Here is a 19,366-nt window from a genome sequence, read left to right on the forward strand (position 1 = left end):
TAATTTTTATAAAAGATTACTTTCAGTTTACTTAATGATTAAAAAGTTAACCCTACACTAAGTAAAAGTGTTCAACAAATAGTATGAAGAAAAAACAACAACACTGTTCTTCAACAGAAGAGACAGGGGCTGTAAACAACTATTGCATCTCAAAATGTCCATTTTACTCCAATACATTACATTTTAGGTACTCTGTTAGTTACCTTGGATCAGGGAAAACATGTGCTATCTGTTTTTTTTTTCTTTTGGGACTGGCTTATTATACTAAGTATAATGGTTTCCTGTTGCATCCATTTGGCAAATGACTGGATTTCTTTTTCTTTTCTTTTTTGTTTTTTACAGCTGAATAGTACTTCGTCCTGTATAAATGCCGTAATTTGTTTTTCCAGTCAACAGTTGATGGACATCTGGGTTGATTCTATATCTGAGCTATTGTGAATTGTGCTGTAATGAACATGGGGGTACAGATAACACTTTCATATGCTGATTTCTTTTGGTTTGGGTAAATTCCCAGTAGTGGGATGACTGATTTATATGACAGGCCTATATTCAGATTTCTGAGGTTTCTCCATACTCTCTTCCACAGTGGCTGTACCAATCTACATTCCCACTAACAGTGGATTAGGGTATCCTTTTCCCTACATCCTCACCAGCATGTGTTGTTTTTTGATTTCTGTATGAAAGCCATTCTAACTGGAGTGAGGTGAAACTTCATTGTGGTTTTGTTTTGTATTTCCCTGATGGTTAGAGATCCTGAGGATTTTTTCAAGTATCTGTTGGCCATTTGAATTTCCTTTCTTGAAAAATGCCTGTGCAGGTCCTTTGCTCATTGCTTAACTGGATTGTTTGTTTTGTTGTTGAATTTCTTGAGCTCTTATAGCTCTGGATGTTAACCCTTTATCAGTTGTGTAGTTTGCAAATACTTTCTCCCATTCTGTCTGTTGCCTCTTTACTTTGCTGAGTGTTTCTTTTGTAGCACAGAAGCTCCTCAGCTTGAGGTAATCCCATTTGTCAATTTTGGCTTTGATTGCCTGTGCTTCTGGGGTCTTTTGCAAGAAATCTTTGCCTATGCCAATGTCTTGCAGAGTTTCTCTAATGTTCTCTAGTAATTTGATGGTACTGGTTCAATTTTTGTTTAATTTTGTCTTCTATATATACTTTTCATAGATTGATATATACTATTATCTATAAATTTATTGACTCACATTTTATCTTTTATAAATATGTTGATGAAATTAAAACTGTATTAGGGTTAATAAAGGTATGGAACATTATATAGTTGGTGTCATTTGAAATGAAACAAATATTGTAGTTTTATTGAACTTTCATGTTTTTGTTTCTTATTTTAGGTATCATTGCCCAATGCCCAAGATTTTCTATGTTCAGCTGACTGTAGGAAATAATGAATTTTTTGGTGAAGGAAAGACTCGACAAGCTGCTAGACACAATGCTGCAATGAAAGCCCTCCAAGCACTGCAGAACGAACCTATTCCAGAAAAATCACCTCAGGTGTGGTAGTGCTTCATGAGGCAGTCTCTTTTACATACTTCCCCAGTGAGATTATTGGGAAGACAGATAAATGCACTTAATAAATAAAAGAGGTAATCTGTTCTACTAGGGAAGAATACTAGAGTGATGATCTGCTGAGAATTTCTTCTCAGACTTCCTGTCTCCCATACTAGGTTCATGTGTTACTGCCAGGATGACTTTATGTTTGAGAACTTTGGTTCACCTCTGGAGTTCACTTCCCAGAAACTCATTTTGGGATATGTATAAGAATCAGAAATAACATTCGTTTGTGTTGCATTAAAATGTTTTTTGAAAGGCTGAGACCTAGAGAGTGGTAGAGAGAGACAGACAAACAAACAGAGATCTTCTATCCTCTGGTTCATTCTCCAAATGCCTACAACAGATAGGACTCAGCCAGGCTGAAGCTAGCAGCCAGAAACTCAATTTGAGTCTCCTAGGTGGGTGGCAGGGACCCAACCATCATCTCCTGCCCCAGGGTATACATTCCAGGATGCTGGAATTGGGAGCAGAGCCAGAACTTGAAACAGGCCACCACATCAAATGTGTTTGCCCCTGTGTGTTGCATTTAATACCACCTTTTTTGAGCATAGATAACATTCTGTTAATCTATAATTAAGGGATTTAAAGAGATGAATCCACTTTGTTTTACAAAGGAGGATATTGCAGATCCTCTTGAGTAATCTTACCCATTCTCATGGCTTCAGCTGCTTTCTACATAGCCTTCAAAATAGCATCACCAGTTCAGGCAGGTCTGGTGGTATAGTCACCTTCTTATCCACTTAGTTATTTCAAACTCTACAATTCAACGTTTATAATTCTCCTTTCTCCAAACCCATTGGTCTTCCTGCTTTGAGATTTATTTTAATGGAAAACTTTGGTGTTTTTTTTCTGCTTTATATATTTTCATTTTAACTCTTTGTATGTTTCCCCACTGTATAATAAGCTTCTTGACAGCAGGAATACTGTCCCTTTATCTCTAATACTTAGACTATGTTTAGTATATGTGAGGTCCTCTAGAGATATGTGTTAATACATAAATGAATAAATGAGTTAGTACCAGTGTGGACACAGAGCTCCAACATCCTGGTTTGGGTCCTGTGCTCTTTCTAGAACTTAATTTTCATCAATGAGGATATAATATGAGTGGGGAAATTGTGTGTGGGCAGGAGGGTGGGGATCTCTAAAATAGAACAGGGTCTACGGATGTAAGGTAAACTCAGAGTAGTATGTGACTGAATAAAAGATTGCTAAAGAGCATTAAATGCTTCTCCTTCAAGGAAAAAAACTAAAAACCAAGTAACAGACTTTTTGTCAGCAAAGCCCTAGGTGTACTGTGGTTCCACAGGAATCCATTAGATACAGTCTAAGCTTTGCTGTTTCTTACTGTATTTTAGATAGGCTGTCTTGATTATGGACGTGAAGTAATAATCTTGATTATGTGAAGTTTGTTGGAGAATCAAGACTCAGTGTTACTCTATTTTTTTTATGATGTAGAATGGCGAATCTGGAAAAGAAGTGGATGATGACAAAGACGCAAATAAATCTGAGATCAGCTTAGTGTTTGAAATTGCTCTGAAGCGAAATATGCCCGTCAGTTTTGAGGTACGTGCTCACTAGAGACCTTCCAGTTTTACTCCCTGCTCTGGTTATTTTCAGTAAGACAGCAACATTAACTAGTATGCTAGAGCTCTGCTAGAGTTCATGTGCTTCTTTATATACAATCCCACTGTCGTGAAATTGTACAGGTGCTAGGGAAAGTAGAAGTGATGGTAACATCATGGACTTCTGCTGATCTCTTTTGTCTTTTCTATATTAAGATATTTGTATACATGATATTTCAGTTTTTATCCTGAAAGTTATTTTCTGGTTTAAGATAATTTGTAGTACCCTGTAGGGTTTGATGTTTAAAAGGGGATCAAATTAAAAATATTCAGATTAATATTTAGTAACATACATGCTAATATCCAATTTCTTTTAGTTGGCTGAAGGCTAAAATATACTTAACTTTAATCTTAACTAACCAGTCACTGAGAGATAATGAAGCACCTCCCTATAACTGGAGAAATTGAGACATATGTTTATAAAATTGTATGAAACTTTAAAGACAACTTTTAAATTAACTAATTAAGTAAAGATTTACTTGAGAGAGAGGTATGTAATCCATTGATTTACTCCCCAAATGGCCTCAGTGACTAGACTGAAGCCAGGGTCTAGGAGCTTTTTCCAGTCTTTGACATTAGTGTAAGGGCCCAGGTCCTTGGGCTATCCTCTGCTGCTTTTCCAGGCTCATTAGCAGGGAGCTGGATCAGAAGTGGAGCAGTCAGCACTTGAATTGGCACCATATGGGGTCCTTGCATCACAGATGGTGGATTTACCCACTATTTCACAACTGTGACCCTGAATGTCTCCCTTGTTAAGAAGTCACTAATTTCACGACTCTTATCTAGAAAGTAGACAGAAATCAGCTAAGTTTTTATCCTTCAGGAAACTTCTTCTTCAAATTGTGTGACACTTACCTACTAGAAATTTCCCACATCTGTCTCATTGGCAGGATCATCTGACCTGGAATGAGAGACTGTATGCTCTCCTTCTTGGATAGGGGTCTGACAAGTTACTAAATTTTAACCCGTCACAGACTGAAAGGAGCAAAATGAGGAAGGCAGTAAGAGTTGTTCTTTAAAGCCTGTTGGTCCCAGAAAGAAATGATTGGGAAAAGGTAGAAAACCTATCAAAAGATGCTGTATAAACCCAAAAATTGTGGAAAATGGCTACAATGAATAGGTACAGACAGTATGGCAAGTCGTAGAAGTCCTAGGGGACTTTAATGGGTCTTAGTACAGAATATTTAATATACACGATATGATCTAATGTGCGCAGTAAAAGGTTAAGGATAGAGCATTCTCTATTGTTGGTAAAATATAGATGTTTTTCTAATTAAGGAGGATGTCCATCATAGTAGTTAAAATAAACAGCTTTGGTGTTTAAAGCAGGAAACCTAAATCACTTGGGAAGAATGCTTATGATGAATTCTTTATTCCTAATAATGTTATCAAGAAACTGTGCTGTTTCATTTCTTTTCCTAATTAGTACTCAACATTAGAAGACAGGATTTCAATATACTGTTAAGGTGAAATAGCTCTGTTTTACAGATCAGACTTCTAAAGGAGGCTAACGTCTTTGTAGTCAGGTTTTGGAAGGCGTCTTTTCTCCAAACACTGGCGTAGTTTAAAAGAATGCGGGAAGCAGTGTTTAAGAGCATTCAAAGCTGATGGATTCATAATTCAGTACTCCAGAAAGCTAGTTATTTTTATGGTGTATCAGCCTCCTTTTTAAGACTGTGTCACAAGTGTAAAGATCTCTTTCAGTAAAACAGCCTTTGAGGTCTGTATCAAACTTTATTTTTATCTGTCAGCTGCCTTTGTGAGACTTCCATAGACAGTTTTATGAGTTGTAACTACAGAGTCCTTGTCTCTGAGTTTTACTGTTACATAGGAGAAAATTGTTTATGTACACAATGATATATAAATTGTCATTCAAGATGGCTTATGTAGTATGGTAGCTAATACAGTATTTTTGTTCTTAATTTTATATTCTATAAAACATAAGGAAACCATAACTAGAATTGTCTATTTTAAAATCATAAAAACAATTGTGGTTATGAATTGAATGTGTTTGGTTAGATTTCTTTCAACTTCAATTCATTAAGCATCAGAAGTGTCAGAAATGAGTTGTCCAGGTAGAGTACCTTCATACTAGCTTTTTAAAAGAGATATTGTAATTTTGGCATAATTCTTAATATCATTTTATGTGGATGTGAATATCAAAAATAGAGTATGAGAACACATCTCAGTGCTTGTGTGTTATTTAATATTTCACTTGCATTTAATAGGTTATTAAAGAAAGTGGGCCACCACATATGAAAAGCTTTGTTACACGAGTGTCGGTGGGAGAGTTCTCTGCAGAAGGAGAGGGAAATAGCAAAAAACTCTCCAAGAAGCGTGCTGCAACCACTGTCCTACAGGAGCTTAAAAAACTTCCACCTCTTCCTGTAGTGGAAAAGCCAAAATTATTTTTTAAAAAACGCCCTAAAACAATAGTGAAGGTAAGTACTTGTAAAAGTTGGTCAGTTTACCATGAAGTGCCATCATGCACCTCATAATGATGTTTTAGTCAGTGACTGACCACATATATGATGGTGGTCCTATTAGATTATAATGGAGCAGAAAAATGCCCATCGGCTCGTATTTTTATTGTACTTTTTGTGTGTATTTTTACTTCTATCTTTTACTTACTGTTACACAGTTACCTAAAGTGTCCAGGACAGTGATATGTTGTACCTAGGTCCATGTGGTAGCTTCAATCCTAGGTGTGCAGCCAGCTGTATTATCTGGGTTTGTGGAAATATACTGTATGCACCATAAGGAGAATCGCCTGCTGATGTTTCTTAGGACATACCTTGGTTGATTAGTGATACATCACTGTGTTATCATAGCTGTGGATAAAAAAGTGTTCCTTAAGGCAAGTCCTTGCACTTGTAAATTAGATACAATCCTGTCATCAAGGCAGGACATGTGACTATAAGTTAATGACAATTTTGATTTGCTTTATTTATTTATTTATTTATTTATTTATTTTTTCACAGTGTCCAAGATTTAAATCTGAGCTCAGGTCCAATTAGCTTTAAACAGCCCTGTAATTCACTGTTTCCTTCCTTCCTTCCTTCCTTCCTTCCTTCCTTCCTTCCTTCCTTCCTTCCTCTCTCTCTCTCTCCTCTCTTTCTCTCCCTTCCTCTCCCTCTCTCCCTCTCCCTCTGCCTCTCCCTCTCCCTATCCCTCTCCCTTTCCCTCTCCCTCTCCTTCTCCTTCTCTTTATTTATTTATTTACTTACTTACTTACTTGAAGGTCAGAGTTTCACAGAGAGAGGAGAGGCAGAGAGAGAGAGGTCTTCCAGTCTACGGCCATACCACCCTGAACGCGCCCGATCTCATCTGATCTTGGAAGCTAAGCAGGGTCGGGCCTGGTTAGTACTTGGACAGGAGAGAGGTATTCTATCCTCTGATTTGCTCCCCAGTTGGCCATAACTGCCAGAGCTGCACCGATCTGAAGCCAAGAGCCAGGAGCTTCTTCCAGGTCTCCCATGCGGATGCCGGGGCCCAGGACTTGGGCCATCTTGTACTGCTTTCCCAGGCCATAGCAGAGAGCTGGATTGGAAGTGGAGCAGCCAGATCTCAAACTGGCGCCCATATGGGATGCTGACATTTCAGGCTAGGGCGTTAACCCGCTGTGCAACAGTGCCAGCCCCTGTTTGTTTGTTTGTTTGTTTTGACAGGCAGAGTGGACAGTGAGAGAGAGAGACTGAGAGAAAGGTCTTCCTTTGCCATTGGTTCACCCTCCAATGGCCACCGCGGCCGGCGTGCTGATCCGAAGGCAGGAGCCAGGTGCTTCTCCTGGTCTCCCATGGGGTGCAGGGCCCAAGGACTTGGGCCATCCTCCACTGCACTCCCGGGCCACAGCAGAGAGCTGGACTGGAAGAGGGGCAACCGGGACAGAATCCGGCGCCCCAACCGGGACTAGAACCTGGTGTGCCGGTGCCGCAAGGCGGAGGATTAGCCTATTGAGCCGCGGCGCCGGCCCCTGTTGTACCTGTATGTTCATCAAAATAATTATCTCAGAAACTTTCAGAACTTTTTAAAATTTAAAAAGTGATTTTCTGTTGGTGTTACTTGTAATATAATCCTCATCATGACCTGTAAGGTGGATAATGTTATCTCCTGTTTTAAAAATTTTTACAAAACAGGTTGAGAAAATTTGCTAACTTTTATTCAGCTGTAGTGGAACAAACTGAACTCTGGTCTCTCATCCCATGTCCTTTCTGCTCAGACCACTGCTTTACAGTAACTTCTCACAGTATCATGAAATGGTAACAAGATGCAGAGCCGTCACTGAGTCATTGTAACAGCAGTGACAGCAGCAGCAGCACTATCTGTGCCAGGCAGGCCCCGTGCTTTGCTTGCTGTATTACAGTTAATCCTCATAGCATCCACTATGAGGTAGATGGTTATTATTTTATTTCTATTCATTCATGTGCATATACCTTGCCAAAGAAGAATACAGAGCACACAGCTTTTCAAGATGTTGTGTCTATTTGTTTTATTGGATCAGATTTTATTTAAATTAAAAGGAAAAAAAAAAAAGACAAAAGTCAGAGGAATGAGCTGAGTCAGCGTGTAGTGCAGCACAGTGCCCATGAGTACTCAATCTGCATGGAGCTAGAGCTCTGTCTTTCCAGAGAAAGCCTCAAGTTGTCAGCGTTTCAGTTGTCTGCCAGCCTTACTTACTCAGCAGACTTCTGATCAGGCTCTGCAAATCAAGGATCAACGATAAGAAATGTATTTCATCTTTGCTGACTTTTCTTTTGTTTAGATCGTGCAGTGGTCTGGTGGAGGTTTGCTTTATTTAAAAACACATACATACATACATACATAGATATACAAATAAATACATAAGAAACTTTTTTTTTTATAAATGAATACTGATATTACTTCATTTTGAAGAAAATGTGTGTTTAGTGTTCCCTGATACAGCATTCTACATCATATGTAAGAACTACAGACATAGGAAAGGTAGACTAAAAGTAAATGCCAAGGCCGGAGCCGCGGCTCAATAGGCTAATCCTCCGCCTTGCAGCACCGGCACACTGGGTTCTAGTCCCGGTTGGGGCTCTGGATTCTGTCCCAGTTGCCCCTCTTCCAGTCCAGCTCTCTGCTGTGGCCCGGGAGTGCAGTGGAGGATGGCCCAAGTCCTTGGGCCCTGCACCTGCATGGGAGACCAGGAGAGACACCTGGCTCCCGGCTTCGGATCAGCATGGTGCGCCGGCCGCAGCGGCCATTGGAGGGTGAACCAATGGTAAAGGAAGACCTTTCTCTCTGTCAAAAAAAAAAAAAAAAAAAAAAGTAAATGCCGAGTAGATCCACTCACCACACACGCATCGTCGTGATGCTGCAGAGGCCTGGCTTTCATTTATGAGCTCTAACCACACAGCAGGGAGTAGGACTGAGCGTGAAGAGCATGGCCTTTGGAGTCCAATTTGATTGTGAACCTGAAGAGGTTACTTAACTTCCGTAATCCTTCATTTCTTCACTTATAAAGTGAGAATAATCATTGTTCTTGCTTCATAAGATTGTTTTAAGTCTGAGTTTAAAAATGCCCAGAATACATTAGTAATTATTACTAATTATTAGTAGTAATAATGGAAATAGTAAGTACTCACTAAATATTGAGTATTGATATTTTCTATCTAATTCTGTCACATTTCATATGTAGATGAATGTGTCCATGCTTTATTTACTTACATTTTTTAATGTATAAAATCTGTAGCTAACTATAAATCTATAACTTCCCTCTGCTCTTTTAAGCTAAGTCTAATCTTAATGAATTAAAAATAATAAGTTATCACGCTGGAGACAATCTGCGTTTCTGTAGTGGGATGAAAATCTGACTTTTGTTTTAAGTATAGCTGTTAGGAGCACATTATTGTTTAAGTAGTATTTCCTGGAAGTGGGGAACAAGAGACACATTTTGAATTCTGGGTTATTGGCTACTATTTACAGACTATAAGCATCTTGTTCCACAACTTCCTTCCCATCCAGCACTCTGATTTCAGCTTAAAATTGGCCTCTTGAGGGAAACTAACCATGCTCCTCCCCCACTTTCCTTGCATTTTGTCCTCACGTCCATCACCCTTGGCATTATGTAAAATCAGCCTATCGATGTCCTCTGAAATGTGATTCTTTTGAGAAAGCAACATGCATATAATGAAATGGAATGTAGATGAATTTTAAGTGTGATGATCATGCTTATAATGTGTCAATAAATGGATCAGCATGGAAAAGTATCTTGATTTTGAGCATTTTCCTCACTTCCTTGTATGACTTACACATTTGTGGCCTTCAGTTCCTTATATTCAGTAGAAAAAGAGAAACTATTCAATGATTTGCCTTGGTTTTATTTAAACTAATAATAGTTTGTCTCATGTGACCCTCTTGATCACTCTGTGATGGAGCTGTTATCCCCATCTTACAGATGAGGCCCTCTCTATTTAACGATATATATTTTTAAAAGATTTATTTATTTGTTTTAAGGCAGAGTTTCAGAGAGGCAGAGGCAGGGAGAGAGAGATCTTCCATCTGCAAGTTCACTCCCAAGATGGCCACAATGACTGGAGCTGTGCTGATCTGAAGCCAGGAGCCAAGAGCTTCCTCCAGGTTTCCCACACAGGTGCAGGGGTCCAAGGACTTAAGCTATCTTCTACTGCTTTCCCAGGCCATAGCAGAGAGCTGGATTGGAAGTGGAGCAGCCGGGACTCGAGCCGGCACCCATATGGGATGCTGCACTGCAGGTGGCAACTTTACCCATTACGCCACAGCACTGGCCCCCTAAAGATATATTTTGGATCCTGTCAAGCCTGACTACAGTTCTCAGTTGAAACTGGTTATTCGTGAACCTCTTTCAGAGTTTGAGATTTACCCTGTAGTGTTACCCTGTGAACTTGTACGACTGCCCTGATAGTATCTTTGGGTTTATATCCTTTATTGTCTTTTTATTTTAAATGTAGTTTTCTTCTATAAGATAAGACTTCAAAGAAGTCTTTCAGTGTTATAGATAAAATTTCTGGTTCTCAGCTATTACCAGACAATGCTTACCAGTTTGTAGTTTGGTAATCTAAGACTTGAAGTCCAAGGAATAACTTAATTGTCAAGGTAGCAAGTAGTTAAAATGATGGAATTCTGAGAATAATAAAAATGACTTGGTTTCTTTATTTGATTGGATTTATGCATCTGATTCTTTGTCATTGGAATCCATGCCAACAACAATTTCTCTGGAAATTACAGACATTCTTATGAGAGAGTCAAATTAAACAGGAATGATGACAACATACCATTGGAAATACATATTTATTTGAACATCTTCATGTACAAGGCGTACTCCTTCTGGAGCCAGACTGAAAGCTTGTCTTTATCTTTTCACTGGGCTCTTAGACTTACTAATTATCATTGCTATTTATTTCTCATTGTTCCTTCTTCACTCTCTGGATGACTTATTTTTATTGTGGGTCATATAAATTGAAGTAGAAACCAGTATTTTATTAAAAGCTAAAGATCTCCTCTGCTGTGTTGTCTCCCCCTACCAAACCACTGTGGTAGTGAAATTCTTGGTCTTCTTCCTCTTGGTCTTTCACTAGGCTTCTCTTCTTCTAGGGGTTCAGTAGTCTCTTATGCTGTCCACTGCCTATTAGACATCTTCACGTAATATTTCACAGGCATGTCAGACTCTGTCCAAAACTCATCATGTTCCCTTTTAAACCCCTTTTTCTTTCTGCATTCCTTAACTTAGTGGAAGTGACTGGCACCACCATCCATCTGCTGACACAAAAAGCTGGGAGTCATTTTTCACTTCTCTCCTACCCCTGAGATCCCATAAATCATTAAGTCTTTTTGGTTCCGTTGCCTAAATATTTCCTCAGTTATGTCCTTTCTTTCCATTCCTTCTGCCATTGTCTTAGTGCAGCTCAAAATCGTCTCTTGTCTCAACAGCTACAGTAAAGTTTTAATTGGCCTCCCTACAAATACTCTTGACAAATTATCTTTTAAAAAGTATAATATTTTGCAGACACTTGTCTGCCTGTGCCTCTGTTTTTAATAGTTAAATGGTGCTCTTTGAAAAAAGCCCAAATTCCTAAACATAGTTAAAAAGACCTTGAAGGGTCTGACTTGGAGACTGTACCTGTGGCACCTAAGTAGATGTTGTCAGTACTGACTCTGATTACCAGTGATTACAGGGGAAAGCTAATTCTTATGTAAGTTCATTGTAATGTATAGTCTGTAGCATAGTGATTACCCTTAAATTACTAGCTGCATAAGAATAAATTTTCACAGGTTAAAGGAAAGTTTTGGCTACAGACTACATACAAACCTTCATTTCTAGGAAAAATATATGAAGAAAATTAGTTCACATGCAGAGTACTTGATTTACAAAGGGTTTTTGTGTTTAAATAGTAATGCATGCATAACATTTATATTTATAAACTTGTATATGAATTGACAAGCATACTAATTAAATGGTAAGTAAGAGCTGCTGCCCAACTCAAGTGCAGAACATTTTTCAATGAGGTTGAAGCTCTCCGTAAGCCTCTTTTCAGTCGCATCCTCATGCTTTCTCCCACAGGCAGCCACTCTCATTAGTTTTGTGTCACCATTTCCTACCTTAGTCTTGTTTTTCTTTTTCTTTTTTTTTTTTTTTAAGATTATTTATTTGAAAGGTAGAATTTCAGAGGGAGAGAAGGAGAGACAGAGAAATCTTCCATTTACTGGCTCACCCCCAAATGGCCACAACGACTGGGGCTGGGCCAGGCTGACACTAGGAGCCAGGAGCTTCTTTCAGGTCTCTCATGTGGGTGCAGTGGGTGCAGGGGCCCAGGAAAGCATCTTCCGCTACTTTCCCAGGTGGATTAGCAGAGATTGGAAGTGGAATGGCCAGGACTTGAACTGGTACCCATATGGTATGCCAGATTGCAGGCAGCAGCTTACCCATTGTGCTACAGTGCCATCTTCATCCTGTTTGTTTTTCAAAAATACATTAGCTGATTATATTTTTAAAAGAGCTTTGTTGAGGTATTAAACAGTACATATTTAAAGTATACTATTTTTGATAATATGCATACATTTATAAACCCATCTTAACTATATTTAATCTTCTGGTCCATGAACATCATGTGCCTCTATTAGATCTTGTTTAATCTCATCAGTGTTTTATAGTTTTAGTGGGCTTTATATAAATTATATAATACTATATGTGTTATTCTGTGCTTGCTTCTTTTTTTTTTTTTACTTATCATTATTTTTCTGAAATTCTTTCATTTTCATGCATGTAGCGATACTTCATTCTTTTTTACTGCTTATACCATTTCATTGTGCAAATATACTGTGATCTGTTCTTTTATCAGTGATCACTTAAGTTATTTCTAGTTCTTTTTTCTATTTCAATGAATGCAGCAATGGATATTTCTGTACATTTGAGCCTACCATACATGAGTAACACTTTTCTTTTTTAGAAAGGAATTTATTTATGTATTTGAAATGCAGAGTGAGAGAGGGAGGGACAGAGGGATGAGAGGAAGAAGAAGGGAGTGGAGGTGGGGGAAGAGATATCTTCTGTTTACTGGTTCACTTCCCAGATGGGTACAATAGCTAGGGAAGGGCCAGGCCAAAGCCAGGAACCAGGAACTCCATCCTAGTCCTAGATGGTTGTAAGGACCCAAGTACTTGGGCCATCTTCTGTGCCTTCCTAGGCATATTAGCAGGAAACTGGTTTGGAAGTGAAACCAGAGCAATCAGGACTCAAAGCAATGCTCCCATATGAAATGTTGGTGTTGTAAGAGGCAACTTTACTTGCTGTGCCACTACGCTCACCCCTTGGCAACATTTTTCTAGGGTGTTTATGTGCCTAGGAATAGGCTACTGGGTGATAAAATGTACCATTTTAGGCCTTACTAGACATTAACAAATTGTTTTCCAATTTATACCACAGTTGGTTTTATATAAGAATTCCTGTTTTTTTTCCCCATTCTTAGCAGTTGGGGCTGTTAGACTTAAATTTTTGCTAAATTGGTTCGTGTGAAATAGTATCTCTGTGGTTTAACATGCATTTCCTGAATCCTAATGAGGTGGATTATATGTTCATGTTTCTTTCTGTAAAATATCTTTTCATCTCTTTTGTGCATTTTCCTTTTAGATTGTCTTCTTAATACTTTTTTTTAGGAGTTTAAAAATATGTATATTTTAGATACTGGATATATATCTTTTTAGTTATATGTGTCGTAGATATCTCCTAAGTCATAGCTTTCTTCTTATGTTCTATTTGGTATTTTTTGAAGTGCAGAAGCCTTTGAAGCAACTATGTTATACTGAGGACTACTTAATTTTTAGAAGCGTACTTGACCCAACTTACCAGTAATACCCCTGAGCCTCAAACTCCATAGGAGTCTTAGTTACAGATATATTTTATGACTTTTGTCCCTAAATCTTTATAAATCACTCTGACTTTATCTTATTCAGTCGTAATTTTGAGATATTGGGGTGGTGGGGCAAACCACTAGTTTTTTTTTTTTTTTTTAAAGAACATAAGAACAAGTTTTATAAGCATATTTTGAGACTGTTTCTTAAATTATTTTTTAGGCTGGACCAGAATATGGTCAAGGAATGAACCCCATTAGCCGCCTGGCTCAGATCCAACAGGCCAAAAAGGAAAAGGAGCCAGATTATGTTTTGCTTTCAGAAAGGGGAATGCCTCGACGTCGGGAATTTGTGATGCAGGTATTTCTAACCTTCAGATTAGAATTTTAGAAAACTATTGAAGATTTAGAAATTTTCAAACCAGTGGTTAAGACATGTATACTTACTATAGTTTTAATGATCTGTGATTACTTTAAAATTTACTGTATATGGGTGAAATGGTCATTTTTCCATTCAATCATTGTTTATAGCTGTTGTCTATATTCCCACTAAACTTGGTCTTTTTACTTTACTTGTTAAACTTATTGTTTGGTGAAGTATTAAGCCTTTTCATTGTAATGTAAATTTAAGATATATTTTCTCAAAAACTAAAAAAATAGAGAAGGAAGGAGAGTGGGAGGGAGAGAAGGAAGAGGGACAAAAGGAGGGAGGAAATATCATTATATTCTTAGAATTGTATCTACAAATCACATTGAATCTGCTAAAAACTAATAAAAAGTTAAAAAAAAAGAAATCCCCAGGTTGGAATAGCGATATAGGGGGAAGACAAACTTGGACTGAAAGCAGAAAGTAAAACTGTGTCTACACTTGAAAGCATTCATTCCCTCCAGGCCCACCTCCTATCAACTCTGTGGAAACATTCTAGTGTCAAGGACGTGTTAGAATAGACAAAGTGGGTTTTTGGAGGTTTTTGGGTTTTCTGTAAGTTCACACAGGTTATTTACCCCAGAGTTTATCATTTCATACCTATCTGTTGGCTTTTTGTGTTACATTTTCTAGCCACAGCCTCTGTTAACTACTAAGAATTGGAGACAAATGGAAATACAAGCAAAATTTAGAAGCATGGATATAGTAGATGGAGCAGGGCCAACAGCATGAGTTGTAGGCTATCAGGAAACTTAGAAAAAGAGAACAAGCTGGGTAGCTAACCATGGTGGGGGATGAAGGACTCAGAATTGCTAAGGGATGTTACTGGTGCATTGTGTCACAAGAATGGTTGTGAGTGTATTAGCAGATGGGTGTGGACTGAGAATGAGGTAGAATGCCTAACATGCTCTCTTCTTCTAATCCTCCTTGTCATCTTCATTTGCCAATTTAAACTGCAGTGCTGAAGAAACCTTTGTTTTAATTTTTTATTATGAAAATGCCAAACATATTCACAGGTAGGAAAAGAATAGTATAATGGACCCCCAGTATGTCCACAACTCAAACCCAATAATTACTGAGGTTTTTGCCACATTTGATCTACCTACTGATTTTTCTATCCTCCCTCTCTTCCTTTTTCTCTTGAGGTACTGCAAAGCTAATTTCTAACTACATGTCATTTCAACCTTGCTTACTTAGTGTGTATCTCTTTTAAAAACGTGAGTTTTTCTCACAGTAGATATGATTCATTAGAATCATCTAACATCTAGTCTGTTTTTGTTGTTGGGTTTTTTTTTTTTTTTTTTTAATTTTTGACAGGCAGAGTGGACAGTGAGAGAGAGAGACAGAGAGAAAGGTCTTCCTTTACCGTTGGTTCACCCTCCAATGGCCACTGCAGCCGGTGCGCTGCGGCCGGTGCACCGCACTGATCCGATGGCAGGAGCCAGGTGCTTCTCCTGGTCTCCCATGCGGGTGCAGGGCCCAAGGACTTGGGCCATCCTCCACTGCACTCCCCGGCCACAGCAGAGAGCTGGCCTGGAAGAGGGGCAACCGGGACAGAATCCGGTGCCCCGACTGGGACTAGAACCCAGTGTGCTGGCGCCGCAAGGCAGAGGATTAGCCTATTGAGCCACGGCGCTGGCCAATCATCTAGTCTGTTTTTAAAACCTCATTATGGTCCTCAAATTGGTTTTTAAAATAATTGGTTTGTCAGATCAACTTTTTGTAGTCCAACCCACCTAAGGACCTCACTTCTCATTGAGTTCAGGTAAAATCAACAGGTATTTCTTAAGTGCAGATCATGTGGCAGACATTTTGGTTTACATATATGGTACCTCATATATATAACTTTTCATGCATAGCTAAGTTTTGCCTTTTCTTCTAATTTATAGTCTCCAGATATCTTTATCTCACGATACTCAACACAGTGGTTTGTAAATAATAGAGCTTTTTTTTTTTTTTTAAAAGATTTATTTTATTTATTTGAAAGACAGAGTTACAGAGAGAGGTAGAGACAGAGAGAGAGGTCTTCCATCTGCTGGCTCATTCCCCAGTTGGCTGCAGTGGCCGGAACTGTGCCGATCTGAAGCCAGGAGCCAGGAACTTCTTTCAGGTCTCCCACGCAGGTACAGGGGCCCAAGGACTTGGGCCATCTTCCACTGCTATCCCAGGCCACAGCAGAGAGCTGGATCAGAAGAGGAGCAGCAGCCAGGACTAGAACCGGCACCCATATGGGATGCCGGTGCTTCAGGCCAGCTCTTTAACCCACTGCGCCACAGTGCCAGCCCCATAACAGAGCTTTAATAAATACTTAATGTATATTTGTTATCTACCTCCAAAGTTACAGCTTGTATTTTTGGCTTTTGTTGGAGATGTCAACTTATGTTGTAATCACAGATAAACTACTGCTGGGAACCCAGATAACAAAAGAGGAAGAATTCTTCTATGGTCAGTAAACATGTCATTGTCTAGATGTTATCTGGACCCAGAACAGCGTTCTAGTATTTTCACTTGGGAGAATGTAGTTACCATTTGCTATCTTACATCCTAACAAGAATTCTAGGAAGTTTTCTTTGAACCTCAAGCTTAAATTAAAAAAAAAAATCATTGAAATTTTATACATATATTAGGAATATAAATGGGATTTGGCCTTTAGTTAAACAATCTCTTTTCTATGGAGTATTTTGAGTGCTCCTTTTGAAAGAGGAATTTAGAGTATCTTAGGCCAGCTTCAATGTTATGGGTATTCATAAACATTCTAGTTAAATAGGGACATTTGGCTGTGCTTTTAAATGTTTTCACACTGAATTCATATTGTTTTTTCCCTTTCTGGAAGCCCCAGTGGCTTCATTACAGTATTACAGCAACTTTATCAAAGTAAAGGCTTTTGTAAACTACTTAAGCAATGTTATTATTTATTATAATTGAATGTGGAAGTCAAATATCTAGAGATAACATGCTCATTGTTATCAATCATCAAAAAAGAAACTTTGTATGCTATAAAACAGATGCAGTGATTTCTGTTGATATACTAGATAAACAAAAGAAAATCTGATGACATTATTTGGGAAGTTAGTTCCAAATCAAATTTCTTAAAGCTTTTCATTTTATTGGAGAGAAGTATTTTGATTTTTCAAACAGAAAATTATGACTAAATTGTATATCAGCATTCTGTATGATTATTTATGATATAATACTACTTTTCTACCTTTAAGTTCTCCAGATTGTTTAGAAAATACATCAATTAAATTTCATCAATTTTAAATGTTTCAGTAAAAGATAATGAATTAAATTTGTTAAATACTATTTCAGAACTTTTTGTGTCTTTTTGTTTGTTTGTTTATGTTTTTGAGAGATAGAAAGCTTTCATACTCTGATTCACTCCCCTAAAAGGCTGCAGTGGCTGGGGCTGGGTCACAGCTGGTGTTGAGGCATGGCTCAAGCCAAGAGCCAAAATTTAATCCAGGCCTCTCACATGGGTGGCAGGGACCTCAGTCACTTGAGCCATCGTCCCCTGCTGCTTCCTAGGGCCTTCATTGGCCAGAAGCTGGAGTCAGAAGTCAGAGCTAGAAATTAAACCTGATGTCCTAACCAGTATTTCTTCTTAATTTAATGAATATAATTTTCATAGGTACAACTTTAGGAATATACTGGTTTTTCCCCCATACCCTCCTTCCCACCCCCACTCCCATCCCATTCTTCTTTAAGATTCATTTTTAATAAACTTTATATACAGAAGACCAGCTCTATACTAAGTAAAGATTGCCACACACACACACACACATACACAATGTAAAAAGTACTGTTTGAGAACAAGTTTTGCAGTTATTTCTCATAGTACAACTCATTAAGGATGGAGGTCCTATGTGGGGAGTAAGTGCACAGTGACTTCTGTTGTTAATTTAACAATTATCACTCTTATTTATGATGTCAGTGATCATCTGCGGCTTTTGCCATGAGCTGCCAAGGCTATGGAAGCCTTTTGTGACCACAAACTCCATCAGTATTTAAACAAGGCCATAAGCAAAGTGGAAGTTCTCTCCTCTCTTCAGAGAAAAGTTCATCCTTCTTTGATGGCCCCTTCTTTCCACTGGCGTCTCATTCACAGAGATCCTTCGTGTAGGATATTTTTTGTCATAGTGTCTTGGCTTTCCATGCCTGAAATTCTCTCATGGGCTTTTCAGCTACATCCGAATGCCTTAAGGGCTGATTCTGAGGTCAGAGTCTAACCAGTATCTTAATCACTAGGCCAATGCCTGCCATATGTTTCTTAGTTTTTGGAGGATTGGATTTGATTTATGTGAATGATTTAATTTTTAAGAGAAAACCTGTTGGTGTTAAATTGTGTGGTAAAATAATTAAGCTTCTTTGCAAATAGAAATGACATTTTAATGTAAAGTTCTTATTTTTAATAGTTAAACATTTGTGAGCTTTCTAGGAAGATGATTTATGAAATTTACTTACATATACTTAACTTCATTAACAAAGTGATATTTTTAGTAACCATTGTGTGTGTCAGAGAATGAAGGTCTTGTAGCAGTGTGGTCTTTTCAGTACTAACAAATTACTTCAGGACAACTACTTACAAACTGTTGTAGTTATAAAAGCTCGCGTGCGCAGTGGGTATTTGGCACAGCAGTTAAGATGCCAGTTCCAGTCCTGGCTCCCCCGCTTCCAATACAGCTTCTCATTATTGCCTATCCTGGGAAGGTATCAAATGATAGCTCAAGTACTTGGGTCCTTGCCACCCATGTGGGAGACCTGGATTAACTTCTGGGCTCTTGGCTTCCACCTGATCTAGACCTGGCTGTTGGAGGCATTTAGGAAATGAACTAGTAGATAGAAGATCTCTCTTTGTCTCTGCATTTCAAATAAAGTGATGGTGGTGTTGGGGACATAATACAACAAAAAAGCTTATGTGAGGAAAGAGGTAAATGAATGGGAAAATTATCCTGGGATTAATTCTAGAAATAAGTCTTGAATGTATCAAGAGTAGATCAGATGGAAATCTAGACTATACAGATAGAGGGTGAATGCAAAGGTAAGAAGAGCATTACTGCTTCCAAGCCCAGGAGTAGGAGCCTGGAGCTGAAGGATATCAGTCGTAGGTAGATAAATGAGAGTGGTGAAGCAGCAGAAAAATTGGATGAGATTGAGTGAGGTATGTATAGCATGTAAAAACAGATGAAATGTTTTATGCAGTTATATTTGCTCAAGTAATCTTTTGCTTCTGTTTTCTTTGGGAAGTCTCAACTGTCAGAGCAGTACAGGAAACTTCTGATGCAGCTGACCCAAGTTTTTCGGTAACAGGCATTCTAGCAACAACGTAGGGGCAGGTGACACTGGGGAAGAAACCAACCACTAGAAAAAATAGCAGATAGCAGAGGCAACTCTAGTCAGGG

General features: G+C 38.5%; 1 protein-coding gene across 11 annotated transcripts in view; it reads left to right on the top strand.

Annotated features, from left to right (window-relative positions):
- STAU2 (staufen double-stranded RNA binding protein 2) overlaps window positions 1-19,366 on the top strand; it is a 360,539-nt gene that overhangs the window by 137,529 nt on the left and 203,644 nt on the right. For all 11 annotated transcript variants that reach the window (XM_062188357.1, XM_062188348.1, XM_062188355.1 and 8 more), the window contains 4 exons: window positions 1,350-1,509; window positions 3,025-3,132; window positions 5,420-5,632; window positions 13,764-13,901. In XM_062188357.1, coding sequence (XP_062044341.1) covers window positions 1,350-1,509; window positions 3,025-3,132; window positions 5,420-5,632; window positions 13,764-13,901 — 619 coding nt within the window. The remainder of the gene's footprint in view (window positions 1-1,349; window positions 1,510-3,024; window positions 3,133-5,419; window positions 5,633-13,763; window positions 13,902-19,366) is intronic.

This window comes from Lepus europaeus, chromosome 4, assembly GCF_033115175.1.
Source record: "Lepus europaeus isolate LE1 chromosome 4, mLepTim1.pri, whole genome shotgun sequence".
Lineage (NCBI taxonomy): Eukaryota > Metazoa > Chordata > Mammalia > Lagomorpha > Leporidae > Lepus > Lepus europaeus.